This window comes from Gracilinanus agilis, chromosome 4 (genome assembly GCF_016433145.1).
Source record: "Gracilinanus agilis isolate LMUSP501 chromosome 4, AgileGrace, whole genome shotgun sequence".
Taxonomy (NCBI): domain Eukaryota; kingdom Metazoa; phylum Chordata; class Mammalia; order Didelphimorphia; family Didelphidae; genus Gracilinanus; species Gracilinanus agilis.
In genome coordinates, this window is record NC_058133.1 from 27,212,346 (window position 1) to 27,232,197 (window position 19,852).

Here is a 19,852-nt window from a genome sequence, read left to right on the forward strand (position 1 = left end):
GCATATATATACATATATATGCGTATATATGTATGTATATAGGTTGATGTCTGTCAGCATCACTTCATGTCTACATAAGAACTCAAAATACACAAATTTAGAACACTTACCAGGTAGAGATTGAAAATAAGGTGCCAACAATGTCTGATCCTTATGCATAGGAATGACACTCTTCTAAGTTAATGAATAAAATGGCTTTAGTTCTAAGATCTAATATCACTTTGACTGTGGGGACTAGCCAATAAATGTCATATTGGCCAGTGTTTGTATTTTAGGACTGTATAGATGAAAGGAGTGGTCATTTTTCTCCCACTGATACCTGATTATATTTGTTCACTGTGATCCATACATATAGTTACATGATCATAAGGGAATGGCTTCAAATTACCTCAAAATGTTTTAAACTTAAAGTAGCTATATTTAAAAAGAAAACCCAAAGCTAACAGTTTGAAGATGCCTGGCTTCATATAGCAAGGAAATAAAAATTCTTAAACCAACAGGTACTATAGGATCAAGGCCTTCTGGAAAGTACTGGGCCAAGTAAAAGAAGTCTTGAAGGCTTGAGGGCAGCAGCAAGTATCATAAATGAATCATTTTTGTATAAAAAATTTTATCTTACTATTAAAATTTCGAAGACTTGGTGATTCTATTTTGGGTACATTCTTATCAACAAACCAACCATATATAGGAAATGGAACCAATGAATCTGAAGAACCCAATGAGTCAAAACTCGGAGAATATAAAAGGACAACTGTTGAAGCTATACACTTTAAAATTCAACAAATGAGAAATGTTAGCAAAGCAAACCTGCTATTAAATAATAAATGACATGAACCTTATGGAAAAAGGTATGTGACAAAGAATTTATTTTTAAAAAATTCACTGGCAAAGCAAACACAAACACTCTAAAATGAGAAAGTAATGAAAGTCTAGAGAAATGCAGTTGTGATAAAGCAGGGATGAGAGTATTTGGAAAATGTATGTACAAAATCAGCAGCTCAAGATGGCATGCACCACAAAGAAAGAATTACCCCCATGAAAATTAGAGGACATACTTACTGAATCACTTACAATTATTTTTGAAAATTCAAGAACTGGAGAGATACCAGAAGACTGGAAAAAAGCAAGTGTGGTACTGATCTTCAATAAAGGTAAAGGAGAGAGAGAATAGAAAGTTACCATTTTGTAAGTCTCGCAATAATAATTAAACAATGGAAAGAGGTTTGATATTTGGGGTAGAGAAAGAAAAATAGATAAGTCAGTAATAAATGGAAAAATTTAAAAGAATAAAATAATATGGTTCACAAAATAAAGGCTTTGCTTTTACTAGAATATTAAAATTTGAGGGATACAATATATATTACTTGGTTTACTGTGCCAGAAACTTTATTCAAAAAAATGATGAATAAAAAGTGCCTTGAAAAGTCAGAGGTAATAAAAAACAATAACAAAAAATTTAAAAAGTCAGAGGTAACAACAGAGACTGTCTGAACTCTATTAGATTAAGGCTCCCTCTCATAAATGAAAAACTTAGAAAACCAGAATACCTTTGGATTCTTAGTACTTTGTGAAAGGACAAGAATACCACCCGCTCTTTTATATTCCTTGGGAAACAACGACAAATGTGTGCAATACATATCAACTAAAGCTCTTATAAGAAAACAAGGCCCAGGTAATTTGGGACTCTTACATAATAGAATCAGGGTAACTAGGTGGCACAGTGCTGGCACTGAATTCAGAAACCCCTGATTTCAAATCCAGCCTCAGACACTTATTAGCTGTGTGATTCTGGGCAAGTCATTTAACCCTGTCTGCCTCAGTTTCCTAATCTGGAAAATGAGCTGAAGAAGGAAATGGTGGATCAGAGTCAGACATGACTGAAACGGTAAAACAAATACAATGGGGTCATTATTTATAAAGGCAATCACAAAATCAAAAAGCTGTGGGACTGAAAGGGACACATGCCTGAAAAGAAAATCCCCAGAATATAACAAGTAGTCACTCAGCTTCTGCCTGAAAACCTCTAACAATGCAGAACTCACCACCTCCCAAGGCAGCCTGTGCCACTTTAGTTCTGATTTAATTCTTAACATCAGGCCTCAATTAGCCTTGCAACTCATCACTCTTGGTTCTGGCATCTTCCATACTCCAGTGCTGAAGATGGTTGTCATGTACCCCAAGTCTTTCTCAGGTTAAAAATTCCTAGTTCTTTCAATAAATCCTCAAATGACACCAAGCCCTTTACTATCCTGGTTGCCTAACTCCACACATTTTGTAACTTATCAATGTTCTCAAATTGCCACATCCAGAACCAGATTTCGTTTTCTCCTGATGGGCACAAAGGAATTATTCCTGCCTTTATTCCTGGAAGTTCTTTATGGCTGTCTGACTTAAAAGCCTATGCTATGACTGCAGTAACTTTCTTGGTTTCCACATACAGCTGCTGAACCATTCTGAGTTTGTAGTTCATTAAACCTCCAGATCTTTCATTATCAAATGTGTATAACCATCCTTCCCCAGTGTGTCCTTGTGAAGAATGAGACTTTACATTTATCCCTAGTGACTTTCATCTTATTAAATTCAGCTAGGACTCGAGACTACAAACTCAAGGAAGGTAGAGGAGGTGGGGTCCTTCCATTTTATCCAACCATTAATGAAATCTGAAAGAAGAGTGACATAGTAACAGAGGGCAGCTGGGTAGCTCAGTGGATTGAGAGTCAGGCCTAGAGACAAGAGGTCCTAGGTTCAAATCCAACCTCAGACACTTCCCAGCTGTGCGACCCTGGGCAAGTCACTTGACCCCCATTGCCCACCCTTACCACTCTTCCACCTAGGAGCCAATACACAGAAGTTAAGGGTTTAAAAAAAAAAAAAAAGAAGAATAGTGACAACAAGAGATGAGACACCCAACAGCAAAATAAAATCAAGGGCCCTCCTCCTGAGAAAAAATGATTTCCACCTTCCCAATTTTGTGAAGCTGTAGAAAGAAATCTACTGAACACTAGATATTAATTTCATTCATATGTATTTTAATTTGTACCCTATTGTGCCGGACGCCATCGAGGCTGTGAGGTTAGCACGGCTACTCACAAGCTCTGACAATCCAGCACGGCAGGTTGTCAGGAGGATGGAAATTCCACACTCAGTTTACCCCATGTGACTCTTTTTAAAGTGACATTCACTTGTATTGAAATTATTGCAATCAATATCCTTATCCAGCTCAAAGGAGACACAGAAAAACAAGACAGGTTCATGGCAAGAACAATCACAGCCATAGACTACCCACTATCCAAAAATAAACCCCTGTACAACCCCCTAGATTATAGAAATTTCCCCTAGAACCAGCCTAGCAAAATACCAGCAGTTAGTGAGTTAATGCAAGTTTCTAAAGTTCCCAACAAGAAAATACCTGGCCTGAGTTTGTTCCCAAACTCCTACAGACCATAGAAACAGTGAAACACAAGGAAATTAAGCCAATGACAAATTAGCATAGAATCACCCTACCAGAACTGTATTCTTAGTGATCCTATAACAGAAAAAACACCATGGGAACAAAACATTGGACCAGACTGATATTATTGTATCTTATTAGATGTAATCAACTACCATAACCATTTCCTTGATTTATGATGAAAATGAAGAATATAATGTAAATATATACATGATTTAATTAGTCAAAAGAAAATTAAATATGCATAGCTAGGAACTGATGTACTTGTACCTTATGCATGGCTGAAAAGAATAAGTTCAAACTAAGCCACCCAGTAATGAATAATTCTTGACAACCTTACTTCTTTGTTTAACCACATTAAGATAATTAGTAAATGTCAATCTTATGATGTTTCAAAAGTTAATATGTGATTTTGAATGTACGGGAAGAAAAAAAAACCGTATGAGGTCATAAAGAAAAGAGGGTATAAAAATTAAAATCAGCAGATGGCACAAGAGAGAGAAGGAACAGCCTCTGTAATTTTACTTGCACTCTGGCTCATTTTCATTTCATTCTTCGCCATGCCATCCTACCTCCAGAGACCCAACCAAGCAAAGAGTGGGCACTTCGCACTATTATATCAAGCTTAGCATTCTAATCATATTTAAAAAAGAAGAAATTCTTTTTTTTTGAGAGTCTATACTTAAGGAGACTTAAGAATGGCCCTACACTTTAAAAGACTCATAACTGTTACAGTTATTATAACATATTGCATATCCTATTACAGTTATTAATAGACTGCCCTGCCAAGTTCTAAACCTTCCTATCCACTCTTCCAATCTTTATATATATATATATATCCATTCCCTCTTTGAACTGGTTAATCTCTGAACACAAGCCATACCCCATACACTGGCTATGCTATTGTTCCTTACATGCCCATCTCCTGATCCCCTCCCTTTGCAATAGCCATACCCCTTTCCTGGAATGCTCTAAGACTCTTCCCAGATCAAATCTCCTTCTACAGGAAGCTTTTCCTAGTCCTCCTCCTCTTCCTCCTTCCCTCTGAAATGATCATTATCCCCCATTTGCAGGGGGTGTATAGATCTTGTATTAACAGTTATTTAAAAACTGTCTCTCCATTTACAATTTGAGCTACTTCAGAAGAGGGCTCAGGTTTTGTCTCTCTTAAGTCTTCCCAGGGCTTAGCATATGTAAACACAGAATGATACTTGATGGTTCCTTGGCCACCTCTCTTAAATGTGTTGCTTCTCTCATTAGGATATAATCCCCTTGAGAACAGGAACGATTTCCATTTTCTATTAGTAAGTGCTTAATAAATACTTTTTATTCACTTATTTAGGAGTCTGCTTCAATAACATAAGCAATTAAACTAGAGAAAACTATTTAGAACGGAATCTAAAGCAGTGTGCCCTGTGGTATCAACAAAGGCATAGTACAAGGGAAAGGAAGCTGAAATGTCATCCCCCACCCCACCCGCACCCCTTCCAGGCTTCCCTGACTTTGAGACTTTGCTCAAACTTCTTCTTCCCCTCGGTTCTCTCAGCCTCCTTTGCTTGCTCTTCACTCACCTGGCATCTGTTGCTCTGCCTGGTCTAAAATTCACAGAACAAGATGGCCCTCCCAGGATGAACGTGCTACTTCTAAGTAACTACCAAGCAAATAACGAGCCCCGAGACCCCACCAGCCTCAGCCTCAGCCTCTGACTGAAGGGCACAGAACCAGAGGGCAGACACTGAACTCAGTTCACTCCCCTTTACATCTGCAGCCATGCCTGGTTCCAACTTCATGGAATCCAATGCTCCTGCAACAGTGCGCCTCCCCCATATATCCTGTCTCCCTGTTTAGACTGTAACTCCTTGAGGGCATCAAATGTCTTTCTAGGAGTTGTTGCCACTGCATTTAGCACAATATTTAGTAGGAGCTGATGTTTACTGGATTGAGATAGGTCATGCCTACTTACTAACTGTGGGTGTCTCACAGAGCTCAGTCCTTCCCTCTCAATACGATTATTCACTTGATGTTGCTGCAGCTTCAACTGGCACCTCTATGCTAAACTATATGACCTATAGACTATGTAAACTCAACAACTCCCAAACTGAACTCATTATCTTTCTCCTCAAACCCTTCCCACCTTGTTCTAATTTCTATCCTCCTGATCACCCAGGGTCCTACCTGAGATGCCAGTCTTGATTACTCATTCCTTCTCACTTTCCCATGTCCAATCTACTGCCAAGTCATGTCAATTTGATCTTCATAACATCTCTCTCCCCTGATGCAACCCTACACTGATAGTTAGCAGCTGACAAGCACTTATTAAGCAACTGCTACGTTTTTGCAAATAACTCAAGTGAGATATTTGTAATATGCTTATTATTAGTCCAGGAGCCTGGCTCAGAGTGGAGCTTATAAAATACTTGTTCCCTGCCCCCTACTTTGTGCCAGGCACTGGGCTAAAACAAACCAGGGTTACAAAGAAAAGCAAAAAAAAATCATAGCCTCTGCCCTCAGGGAATTTATAACCTAATGGGAGAAAACAATAAGCAAACAACTTTGTCCAAATAATATGTGAGATAACTTATAGGTAACCTCAGAGAGAAGGTTCAAAGATTAAAGAAGCCCCAGAAAGGCTGCTTGCAGAAAGTTAGCTGAGACTTAAAGGAAGCCAGGAGGTAGAGATGAGGGAGAGAAATCCAGGCATGGAGGGACAGACAGCTTGTCATGTATAAAGAACAGCAAAGAAGCTGATGTCAGGAAATCACAGAGCAGAGAATAAGTGTAAGACAAGAAAAGTAAAAAGAAATGAGGTTCTGAAGACCAAACAGAGGAGTTCATATTTGACCTTAGAGGTGATAAGAAGCCACAGGAGGTGATTGAAAAAAAAAAATAAATATAGTTAGACCTTAGCTTTAGGATGCTTAATTTGGTTCAAACTTTGGTTCTGCTGCCCAAGGCAAATCACCTTTCTTTCTCTAGGCCTCATTTCCCAAATTATAAAATGAGAAGAATGGACAGTGATGGGCAAAGTGCAGCCCCCTGAAATGTTCTGTCTGGCTGTGCGACATTATTCCTAATCTGAAGAATACAATGAATAGGATACAATACAAGAAAACTGTGAATGAATTGCTTTAGAAACAGACCAACAGATGAACATTTCCTTTCCTTTGATCCCCTCTTTAAAAAATTTGCCCATCACTGCACTAGATGATCTCTACAGTTCCTTCTAGTTCTAAATTGATAAGCCTAGGAATTTCTACCAAAAGGAAGGAATGGCATTAAAAATTATACCATGGATATAGTGACCTTGCAGTTTACAAAATAGTTTCACACTCATTTTCTCTTTTGAGCCTCACGACAACCTTTAATTATAAAGTAATCTGTCCAGGAACCTTGCAATTTCGAACAATGGGCAAAATGCTTAAGCTAACTCATCCAGTATTAAACTATTCCATAGCTGGGACTGAAACCCAAGTCTAATGACCATTTTGGGTCTCTAGGGTTTAGCGCATTCCCAGAGTCCTCAACTGGCTTGTTGGTTAAACATTCAACAAGGATAAATGGAAAAGTGGTCAGCTTTTCCAATTAAATTCTAACTTAATTATGTGTGTCATTACTGGGAATTAAAGGGCATAGACAGTCACTTGCTCAGTTTTTCCTTTTCTCTGCTAAGTTTATTGATGTTTTGGAGTTGGTTGATGGATCCATGAAACGCATAATTTTTTCCCTTATAGAATGAAGTAAAATTCCATGAAGCTTTAGAAGAGCCACTTCACAGTTAGAAAAGACCTTAGAGAGCACATAATGGGGGTATTTAATAATGATGGGTTCACTTTACAGTTTAAGTGATTTGTCTAGGGTCATATTGAGAAGAAACAGAAGAAACTATATTCAAATTTAGATCTTACGATAACAAATCTAATGTTTTTCTGTTACACCAATCCTGAATTTAATAATTCATTAAGGTTTTTAGTAATGTAAAGTTTCTAATTTTAAAAAGAAAAAACTATCAACTGTCAGCCTAACCTATCTATATTAATTTATACCTAATATGAAAAAAATGCTTGTAAAATATTTTATTAAATATGCTTATAGTCCCTCTTAATAAATGTGTTTTATATGCATGGATAAAATCCTCTCAAAAATATACCAATACAGGTAAATAAGTGTTAAAAAGCTTTAACTCTGGAGATGGTGGATAGAATGAGAGCTAGGCCTAGAGATGGGAGGTCCTAGGTTCAAATCTAGCCTCAGACACTTTCTAGCTGTGTGGCCCTGGACAAGTCACTTAACGCCCATTGCTCAGTCCTTACTTCTCTTCTTCCTTGGAACCAATAAACCAGTGGTTCCCAAACTTTTTTGGCCCACCGCCCCCTTTCCAGAAAAAATATTACTTAGCACCCCCTGCCACATACTATCACTACCCCCTTACAGTTATTCACCGCCCTCAAATGTACCCGTGGCCATCACCGCCCCCCTGGATCGCTGCAGCACCCACCAGGGGGCAGTGGAGCCCACTTTGGGAATCACTGCAATACACAGTATTGATTCTAAGAATGCATGTAAAGGTTAAAAAAAACCTCTCTGAGTCAATTTCTTTATGCTAAAGAGAAATTGATGACTTGTACCTGTTAGCCTGGGCACAGTGACAGATTTGAGATCTTCTCAAATGCCTTTCTCTTCCCACACGAAAAGAGCTCTCCCACTAAAGATAGCTACAGTGGAGCATCAGGTTTTTTAAATACAAATCATGGCTCAAATGATACCAGAACTGTTGGCTGAAAGGGCTTTCTGCTTTACAAGCAACAAAGCTGTCAAGCACTCTTCTGAAGATCACATTATCTTTGCTTAGTCTCATGATCTTGGGGCATCAAGTGGTGGCTCCAGAAATGCCTGCCGGATGCTCATGGAGCTCTAGGGAATGAAGCCCCTAGAGAGCACGCAGGTACACAAGATGGTGGAGATATAGGAATGTTTTCTCAATTATTATGTGACAACAGAACATTTCTCTCACCTTTTTGATCTAGGAACCTAGAAAAAAAGAACTGCTAAGAGGTACCAGACTTGGACTATGTCAATACTGTTATGGGAAAATCATAAGGGAAAAGCCAAAGCAGAGGCAGAGATAGAATTCCAGAACCCTAGGGACAGTGACTGGTGGGAGGGCTGGTTAGACTTGGTTCTCTGGAGGAAGACACTGTATGTACTTTTCCTACAAGCTTTTTACCTTCTGGGAAGTGGCTGAGATTGGCTGCATTTATTTATTTATTTGTTTTTGGGTGGAGCTGTCTTTTTTTTTTTTTTGGTGGTACTTTAAAATTTATTTTTTTATTTTTTAGAAAAATTTCCCATGTTTACATGATTCATGTTCTTACTTTTCCCTTCAACCTCCCCACCCACACCACCCCCCAGCCAACTCACATTTCCACTAGTTATAACATGCGTCATCTTTCAAGACCTATTTCCATATTATTGATAGTTGCATTGGTGTGGTCCTTTAGGGTCTACATCCCCAATCATGTCTGCATCAACCCATGTGTTCAAGCGGTTGTTTTACTTCTGTGTTTCCACTCCTGTAGTTCTTCCTCTGAATGTGGGTAGTGTTCTTTTCTATCAGTCCCTCAGAATTGTCCTGGGTCATTGCATTGCTGCTAGTAAAGAACTAGCACCATTACATTCAATTTTACCACAGTGTATCAGTCTCTGTGTACAATGTTCTCCTAGATCTGCTCCTTTCACTCTACATCAATACCTTGGAGGTCTTTCCAGTTCAAATGGAATTCCTTCAATTTATTATTCCTTTGAGCACAATAGTATTCCATCACCATCAGATACCACAATTTCTTCAGCCATTCCCCAAATGAAGGGCATCCCCTCGTTTTCCAATTTTTTGCCACCACAAAAAGCACGGCTATAAATATTTTTGTGCAAGTATGTTTATCTATGATCTCTTTGGGGTACAAACCCAGCAATGGCACGGCTGAATCAAAGGGCAGGCAGACTTTTATCACCCCTTGGGCATAGTTCCAAATTGCCATCCAGAATGGTTGGATCAGTTCACAACTCCACCAGCAGTGCATTAATGTCCCAATTTTGCCACATCCCCTCCAGCATTCATTACTCTCCCCTGCTGTCATTTTAGCCAATCTGCTAGGTGTGAGGTGGTACCTCAGAATTGTTTTGATTTGCATTTCTCTAATTATTAGAGATTTAGAACACTTTCTCATGTACTTATTGGTACTTTTGATTTCTTTACCTGAAAATTGCCTATTCATGTCTCTTGCCCATTTATCAAATGGGGAATGGCTTGATTTTTTTTTGTACAACTGATTTAGCTCCTTGTGTATTTGAGTAATAGACATTTGTCAGAGTTTTTTGTTATAAAGATTTTCCCCCCAGTTTGTTGTTTCCCTTCTGATTTTGGTTGCATTGCTTTTGTTTGTAGAAAACCTTTTTAATTTAATATAATCAAAATTATTTATTTTACATTTTGTAATTTTTTCTAACTCTTGCTTGGTTTTAAAATCTTTCCTTTCCCAGAGATCTGACAAATATACTATTCTGTGTTCACTTAATTTACTTATAGTTTCCTTCTTTATATTCAAGTCTTTCACCCATTCTGAATTTATCTTAGTGTAGGGTGTGGGATGTTGATCTAAACCTAATCTCTCCCATATTATTTTCCAATTTTCCCAACAGTTTTTGTCAAATAGTGGATTTGTCCCAAAAGTTGGACTCTTTGAGTTTATCATAGACTGTCTTGCTGACATCACTTACCTCCAAGTTTATTTCACTGACCCTCTCTCCTGTCTCTTAACCAGTACCATACCGTTTTGATGACTGCTGCTTTATAGTATAGTTTAATATCTGGTATTGTTAGGCCACCTTCCTTCGTGTTTTTTTTTTCATTATTTCCCTTGATATTCTTGATCTTTTGTTCTTCCAAATGAACTTTGTTATAGTTTTTTCTAATTCAGTGAAAAAGTTCTTGATAGTTTGATACGTATGGCACTAAATAAGTAAGTTAATTTGGGTAAAATGGTCATTTTTATTATATTAGCTTGTCCTACCCATGAGCAATCAATGTTTTTCCAATTGTTTAGATCTAGTTTTAATTGTTTGGAAAGTGTTTCGTATTTGTGTTTGTATAATTCCTGTGTTTGTTTTCGTAGACAGATTCCTAAGTATTTCATATTGTCTACGGTGATTTTATAAGGTGTTTCTATTTCTACCTCTTGCTGCTGTGATGTGCTGGAAATATATAGAAATGCTGATGATTTATGTGCATTTATTTTGTATCCTGCAACTCTGATAAAGTTGTTGATTATTTCTACTAGCTTTTTAGTTGATTCTATAGGATTTTTTAAGTAGACCATCATATCATCTGCAAAGAGTGATAGCTTATTCTTCTCATTGCCTATTTTAATACCTTCAATTTCTTTTTCTTCTCTAATTGCTACTGCTAATGTTTCTAGTACAATGTTAAATAATAGAGGTGATAATGGGCATCCTTGTTTCACACCTGATCTTATTGGGAAGGCTTCTAATTTATCCCCATTGCATATGAAGCTTGTTGATGGTTTTAGATATATACTGTTTATTATTTTTAGGAAAGGTCCTTCTATTCCTATACTTTCTAGTGTTTTCAATAGGATTGGGTGTTGTATTTTTTCAAAGATTTTTTCAGCATCTATTGAGATAATCATATGATTTTTGTTTGCTAGCTTGTTGATATGGTCAATTATGTGGATGGTTTTCCTAATGTTGAAACATCCTTGCAATCCTGGTATAAATCCCACCTGATCATGATGGATAACCCTCTTGATCACTTGCTGGAGTCTTTTTGCTAGTATTCTATTTAGGCTTTTTGCATCTATGTTCATTAGGGAGATTGGTCTGTAGTTTTCTTTCTCTGTTTTTGATTTACCTGTATTCGAATCATGTACCATATTTGTGTCATAAAAGGAATTTGGTAGGACTCCTTCTTTGTTTATCATATCAAATAATTTGTATAGTATTGGGATTAGTTGTTCTTTAAATGTTTGATAGAATTCACTTGTGAATCCATCAGGCCCTGGTGATTTTTTCTTACGGAATTCTTTGATGGTTTGTTCAATTTACTTTTCTGATATTGGATTATTTAAGTATTCTATTTCTTCTGCTGTTAACCCACAGAATTTATACTTTTGTAAATATTCATCCATATTACCTAGATTGCTATATTTGTTGCCATATAATTGGGCAAAATAGCTTTTAATGATTGTCTTAATTTCCTCTTCATTAGAGGTGAGGACTCCCTTTCCATCTTTGATACTGTTAATTTGGCTTTCTTCTTTCCTTTTTTATTAGATTTACCAGTACTTTGTCTATTTTATCTATTTTTTTCAAAATACCAGCTTTTAGTCTTATTTATTAATTCAATAGTTCTTTTACATTTAATTCCATTAATTTCTCTTTTGATGTTTAATATTTCCAATTTAGATTTCATCTAGGGATTTTTAATTTGTTCATTTTCTAGTTTTCTAAGTTGCATGCCCAATTCATTAATCTCTGCCTCCCCAATTTGTTAATATATGCACTCAGTGATATAAATTTTCCCCTTAGAACTGAAATTGTCTTCCATGAAATTGTTGATTGTTTCTATGATTTGTCCTTTCACTAACTTATTTTGGAGAATCATATTATTTAATTTCTAATTAGTTTTTGGTTTGCCTCTCCATATATTCTTACTAATAACTATTTTTATTGCATTATGATATGATACGGTTGTATTGTTTCTGCTTTTTTGCATTTGTTTGCCATGTTTCTATGCCCTAGTACATGGTCTATCTTTGTGAATTTTCCATGGGCTGCTGAAAAGAAAGTGTATTCCTTTTTGTCCCTATTTATTTTTCTCCATATAGCTATTAACTCTAATTTTTCTAGGACTTCATTCACCTCTCTTATCTCTTTCTTATTTATTTTTTGGTTTGATTTATCTAGATAGGGGAAGGTCACCCACCAGTATAGTTTTGCTCTCTATTTAGTCCTTGAGCTCTATTAGCTTCTCCATTAGAAATTTGGATGTTATACCATTTGGTGCATACATGTTGAGTACTGATATTTCTTCATTTTTAATACTGCCTTTTATTAGGATGTAATTACCTTCCCTATCTCTTTTAACCAGATCTACTTTTACTTTGGCTCTGTCAGAGATCATGATAGCAACCTTTGCCTTCTTTTTCTCAGTTGAAGCCCAATAGATTTTTCTCCATCCTTTCATTTTTACTCTATGTATGTCTGCCTGTCTCGTGTGTGTTTCTTATAGACAACATATGGTAGGATTTTGGTTTCTAATCAATCCACTCTGCTATTTGCTTCCATTTTATGGGCGAGTTCACTTCCCATTCACATTCAGAGTTATAATTATCAACTGTGTATTCCCAGACATTTTGATTTTCTCTCCTTGTCCTGTCCTTTCTTCTTTATTTCCTTCTATACCAGTGTTTTGTTTTTAATCAGTTCCCCTAATCCCCTCCCTTATTGTACTTCTCTTTCTCCCCTCTCCCTTCTTATTCCCCTCTTATTCTTTAGGATCTTTTTAAGCTACCTCCCCCCCCCTTTCTAGTGTTACTCCCCTCCCCACTAGTCCTTTTGTTACCCTTCTACTTCTCTATAGGACTTGAATCAATTCCTGCCCCAATGGATCTGATTCTTTTTCCCTCTTTTAAGTTGATTTCAATGCAATTAAATATTTCCTCCCTCCAACCTCTTTACCCTTCCAGTGTATTGTTATTCTTCCCTGTTCGACCCACACTCTTCTTTATGGTATATAAATTTACTCCATATTGTTTTCCCATTTTTCTTAATATTGCCTTCTTTTTCCCCCCCTCTAGTTTTGTTTATATTTATACATACACACATATACATACACACACACACACACACACACACACACACACACACACACACACATATATATATCAACATTTCATCCTATACAGTTTGTCACTGTTCCCTCTATGTAAACTACTTCTAGTTACCCTGTTGGTAATAACACTTTTTAATATTTGCCAATATCTTCTTTTCTTCTAGGGATACAAATCGATTGAACTTATTGGGTCCCTTAAAGAAAAGATTCCCCCTCCCCCTTAATTACCTTATGGTGATTCTCTGGAGTTCTGTGTTTGGGCAGCAAACTCTCTGTTTTAAGTCTGAATTTTTCTTTATGAATGCTTGGAAGTCCTCAATTTTATTGAATGACCATACTTTCCCCTGAAAAAATATAGTCAGTTTTGCTGGATAGTTGATTCTTGGTTGTAGACCCAATTCTCTTGCTTTCCGGAATATTATGTTTCATGTCTTCTGGTCCTTCAATGTAGATGCAGCCAGATCCTGTGTTATCCTGTGGTTCCCCGATATCTGAATGACTTCTTTTTAGCAGCTTGTAATATTTTTTCCCTTGGTCTGGTAGTTTTTGAATTTGGCTATAATATTCCTGAAAGTTGTCAGTTGTGGATTAAATGTAGGAGGCGATCTGTGGATTCTTTCAATTTCCACTTTTCCCACTTCTTCAAGAATGTCAGGGCAGTTGTCTCTGATAATTTCTCGTACGATGATGTCTAAACTTTTTCTTTTGTCATGATGTTCTGGCAAACCAATAATTCTTAAATTGTCTCTTCTAGCTCTGTTTTCCAGATCTTTGGTTGAATCAATGAGGAGTTTCATATTCTCCTCAAATTTTTCAATTTAAAAAATTCTTGCTGCCTTGTGAAGTCATTTGCTTCTAGTTGTTGAGTTTTAAAAGACTGAATTTCATCCTGGTTTCTTGGTCATTCTTCTCCTTCTGGTCTGATTTTCTTTGTAGATCATCTTTTGCCTTCTTTGCTTCATTTTCAAGCTGGCCAATTCTGGCTTTTAAGACTTTTCTTGTTTTAGTTCATGTATTTCCTTTTTCAAATTGTCTTTAGCCTCTCTTGATTGCTTTTTGAGTTCCTAAAGTTCTTGAGTTAACTGAATTTTGAGATCTTCCAAAGCCTGTGTCCAATTCGCTGGAACTTCTTCCTCTTCTTCTATTTCTATTTCATTTGCTCTCTTTTCACTTCCTTGAAAGAAGCTGTCAGTTGTCATTTCTTTTCTCTTTTTCTGTTGTTTACTTATATTTTTTCCTTTTCTGTTCTGCTAGTTTAATCAGATGGATTTAATGAGCTTTGATGAAAGATCTTCCCCCAGCTGGCAATGGAGGTTTGTAGTTACTTTCTCTGCAGTGTATGGGGGATGAATGTTGGAGTTTCCCTGTCCTCTGAAGACTTCTTGTCTGTCCAATTGATGGGATTAAGCCTGTATTGATTGGATTAGTCTGTATTGCTTAATGTGCCCTGAGGCTAAAAGCTCAAGAGGGGGGAAAAAAAGAAGGGGGAGGGGGGCAAGCAAGATGGAGTGTTTTCCCTTAGCTGTCCAGCAGTAGGCTCTCCCTGCTCTGTCCTTGTGTTTGATCTGGTTTTCTTTCCTCTTGAAGTCCTTTGTTCTCTATCTAGGTGTGATGAAGCCAGAGGGTCTGAGGTTTGGCTCCATCTAAGCTGTCATCTTCCAAGCGGTTTTTTGCTGTGTTTCTCTGGCTTTCTCCTCCAGTCACCTCTCTGGTGCCAGCAAGGCCCTCTCACCAGGCTGGTGTGCCCGCCCGCCCTGAGATTTCAGGAGCTGCTAGAGATTCCTCACAGCATGTGGGTGAGGGTTCCTGGGATTCCCCTTCTATACCCTCAGACCTGACAGTTTAAGAATTCAAGCCTTTTTCTTGGAGTACCTCTTTAGCTGTCTAGCAATAGGATTTCCCCTGCTCTGTCCCATTGTTATATTTTGGTCCTCTTTCTTCTTGAAGCGTGTTGTTTTCTATCTCGGTGTGGAAGGGTGTAGAGGTTTTAAGATTTGCTCCATCTAAGCCGCCATCTTCCCAGAATCCTCTAGAACTCTTAGTTCTTGAGATTGGTTTTAAACTCCATAGGTGGACCATTACTCCCCTTTTTATCAGATCTATATCCTGCTACTGCTGTGACTCTACTGGACTCTTGCCAACCCCCAGAGGACAACTGTCTGTGAGACATCTCCCCTATGACCCAGTGGACCTGTGTATGTTCCAGCCCTCCCTTACTCTTGATTACTAGTAGCAGTATGTGTGTGTGTGTGTGTGTATGTGTGTGTGTGTGTGTGTGTGTGTGTGTGTAAAATTCTTGTTAGGAGATAGTACAAGTAGCTGGGATCTGTAAGTAGAGGTTCAGTGCAGTTTTCAAACCCAGTTAGACTATCCCAATTCCCAAATCCCAATTAAGGATGTACCTGGCAGGAAGGGCTGGAGATGGAGCATTCCAAGATGGAATTAAGGAGCAGGGGCTTGTGCTCTGAGAGAGACTCCATTAGGGGTTGGCACAACCCTGGGAGATCTCGGAGTAAAGGACACCCTGCATCCTGATTTCCCTGGGATCCTGTGTGGTGGTAGCACCTAGCAAGGGGACAAGACCTACAGAGCAGTACCAAGGGAAGGAAGAGTTTGGGATCTGGTGGACAGCATCTCAAGCACATTCTCTCTACTTGGTACCTTGGAACACCTTGGCTTTTGGCATCTTGAGATCATCTATGGATTACTGTGAGAAACTCCAAAGCCACCCTCAGCCCTTAGCTGTGCTGGTCAAGCCTGGCAGGAACCAGGTTTGATGCAGCCTCCCAGAGACTCCATTACTGCTCCTTTGGCCCTGTCTGCTTAGATCACTAAGATTAGAGTAGAGAAGTCCTCCCCTTGCCCTGTGGTTTTGTCCTTTAGGTTTTTAAGTATAGAAATCCCTTTCCCACTTTTTAGTTGAACATAATTAAACTGCTAAAACCATTACTTTGCCTGTTGATTCCATAAACCCCAGCCTAGGGTGAGCTGGGTGACAGTTGAGGCTAACTGCCATTTCTGTGTTAAACCAGTGAACTCTGGTCACCTTATCCTGGTCCAGTCTCTTCTACAACCCAGTGTGTGTACCCACAACTATTTAGATTTATTGTAACATCCCTGGTGCCTCCATTATCTATTTTCACACTCCTGTCCTAGCTTAAATAAAACCCTGAATTAAATTAGTGTAGAAACTTGTCAGTTTCTCTCTGGAAGCCTTCCCACACCCAAGGACTTCTGATAACTGGCCCTAAGGACTATTTCATCTAAGTATCTAGAAATCGACCTAACCTTACCTACTTATTTATTTTTTATTTCGATACTACCTAAAGCTATTCAAGAGATAGATGAGCAGTAGGGTCCAGCCTTAAGAGTCAGAGCAAAATTCATGTCCTGACTGAGATGAACTAGCCATGTGGCTTGAGGAAGTTGACCAGCCTCTCAATGCCTCAACCTTACAGAAGAGCTACCATCTGTAAAATCATGGATCTGGACCTCTCCACTCCAATCTTCACCCCAAAGATTATTTCATTTGACCATGGATAGCACTTGTGCCCATTTAATAGAACAAAGACTGGGAAGGATTTTTATGCCTTAGAGTACTTAAACAAAAATTTGGTTTTAAATTTTAACCAAGGAAAAGAACTTTTGCTAAAAACATTTGTACCCTAATTGGCTGCATGTTCTCTCTCCCATTAGACTACCCAAGGGCAAGGACTGCCTTTTGCCTTTTGGGGAAGGGGGGGGGGGCTTAGCACAGTGTCTGGCACATAGTAGGTACCCAACAAATGATCATGACTGACTGAGAAAACTCCAGCAAGTAAATATAATATTATTTGAAAAGAGGAGACAACTCAAACAGAGAGCCAGACCTGAAAACCAGAGGACCTTGGTTCAAATCTGAACTCAGACACATCCTAGTTGTGTGACCCTGGGCAATTCCTACCTGAACAGTAAAGCCCTCTTGCTGGTATACTCAATAAACCTTGTTTCAGTTAAAACAAACAAACAAACAAAAAAAAAAAACCAACTGCCCAGGCCTTACCCACTCTTCAGACTTGGAATGCTTCTAAGACAGCCCCTAGGGGTAAGGATTTGTTTGCTTGTTGTTTGTTTGTTTTTTAACTATTTGAAAAGATCCCTAATGGAAAAAGAAATGCAAAAAGCTGGATTTCTTATATTCTTGGTAACTTTCCAGACCTAGAGGCAGACAACTATCAATTTACACAATTAGTCAAACATTCTAATTTTTCAGCACATTAATTCATAACTACTCCAATATGCTAGTTAATGCAAAATATTTAACTGAAGTGCTAATCAGTTATGATGGTATGCTAAACTGGACCAAATATCCATAGCATGCTACCACCTTCCAATAATAAACGTCTTATTCTCATAAAAGCTCAGATATCAGTGGTTCCTAAAAACTATAATAAAAACGGAAGTTAGCAAAAGGGAGTGAAGGAAGAAGAAGATTGATGCTATTGAGATTTCACCTTTTAAAACATTTATTATGAAATTATAGATACCAATTTGTTAGCATTATAACATTCTTTAATTTCCCAGTTTGCTCCACAATCTGAACCTCCCCTTGGAAAAAATTCAACACTTTAGCACAGTGATGGGCAAACTTTTTAAAGAGGGGGCCAAAGGAAATCAGTCTGTTTCTAAGGCAACTCTTTTGAAGTTTCATTATATTGTAATGCTACTTATTGTATTCGTCAGATGAGGAATAATGTCACATGGCTGAATTGAACATTTCAGGGGGCTACATCTGGCCCACGGGCCATAGTTTGCCCATCACTGCTAGCCTCCCTCCCTAAACCAGCATTTTCATTAATCTATTCTATAATTAAATAGTCTGCATGGCTGAGATGAGGGAAACAGGCTGTCCTATATATAACCTACCTATCTGGTACTAAACTAACTGGATTACTTCCCTTCTTTTCTACATGTCCCTTCTGCCAACATCCAATAGCATGACCATGACTCAGGAAGTAAATCTACTAAGAACCATAGAATGCACATCGAATCTACCAAGTAATAAAGCAATGCTTTCCTCTCCTGACCACATGGCACCACACTCAATAGCAGTTTTTCCTCTAGGACACAAAAAAGGTCAGGATATGGGGAGTACCTGTGTGGAAGGATGGCGAGGTAGGCAGACCCTACTATGAAGAAAGGAACCTGGATACCTCTCCAATGTTCTACCTTTCCTTCCCCTATTTTTCCTTTCTTTATTGGCAATTTGGAAATGACAAGGCTGGACCAGAAGCTCTCAGGGTCCCTTCAGGCTTCAAATCCTCTAAAAGAGGATTACAAGTTTTCTGAGGTATGTCAGGTTGTCCTGATGATCAGAGGAGAAAGAATTTTGGGGAAGTAGATAAACAAAAAATTAGACACTGGTAAGAGATAAGAAAAGTTGGGAGGAAAAAAAGAAAAGGAAAAAAAGAAAAGTTAAGATGAGAAGAGGACAAACAACAGGCAGGGAGATTGGAAAGAGGTCAGTGGGCAAAGAACTATAGAAGTAGATTTCAATGTGCCTGCAGGAAATATGCTTCCCTACAAATAAAGAGCTTTTAAAACTGAGTCTATAGGGCCAATTCAAATTCCAAGGTGAAGTCACTTGCCAAACTGTTTAGGGAAACACTATTTCAGACTTAAAAAAATAAATGTTTAATTTTCCTAAGATAATAAGAAGTTTGGGAGTTATCTAGCTAATTTAATTTCATTTTATGGAAGAGTAAACTGAGATTCTGAAATGTTAATATGACCAAGATCACTCTACTATGGAGTGTCACACCAGAATCTCTTGCTTTCTAGTCTAATATTCTTTTCAACAAACCATCCTTAACCACACTCCAGCAACAACAGAAAGACAATTCCAGAATACCATTACATTTATGGGATGGGGAGGAGGAGGGAGTGATGGAGAGAGAGAGAGAGAGAGAGAGAGAGAGAGAGAGAGAGATTTAACTCAGTATAACACAGACACTGTGTTAAATGCTAGTAATACAAATAATCAAGCAAAAAAACAAAAAAACAGTTTCTACCCAGGAGGAGTTTCGTTCTAACAGATCACACAAAAGGCAGATGCAAAGGGAGATTTGGGGGAATTATGGTCTGCTGCTATATGAGAGGTAGAAGAGGTCAGGAATGGAGTTAGGAGGGCAGTAAACATAGATGACCAGGACAACTTCTAAAATGGTAGTCCTGGTTAGAGATTGATCAATCAGGAAAGAATTGCAGGGGCAAATATTTATACTGTTTCCCTGTATTTAAGCCATTAAAAATGTTTTAGTTTAATTTTTTCAACAAACAAAAATCTATTTTTTCTTCCCCCACTGAGAACAAAAATGAAACCCTCATAACAAATGTATAGTCAGGCAAAACAAACTGCTACATTGGCCAGATTCCAAAATGATTGCCTCTTTTTGCCTCCTGAGTCTAACACCTCTCTGTCAGGAGCTGTGGGTGACAGGCTGGTTCAACACAGC

At 38.0% G+C, this 19,852-nt stretch overlaps 1 protein-coding gene across 5 annotated transcripts in view; it reads right to left on the minus strand.

Moving 5' to 3' along the window:
• OSBPL9 (oxysterol binding protein like 9) overlaps positions 1 to 19,852 on the minus strand; it is a 160,059-nt gene that overhangs the window by 36,490 nt on the left and 103,717 nt on the right. For 2 of the 5 annotated variants that reach the window (XM_044676460.1, XM_044676459.1), the window contains exon 5: positions 1,072 to 1,140. The exons of the other annotated variants lie outside the window; for them this stretch is intronic. In XM_044676460.1, coding sequence (XP_044532395.1) covers positions 1,072 to 1,140 — 69 coding nt within the window. The remainder of the gene's footprint in view (positions 1 to 1,071; positions 1,141 to 19,852) is intronic. 5 annotated transcript variants of the gene reach the window in all.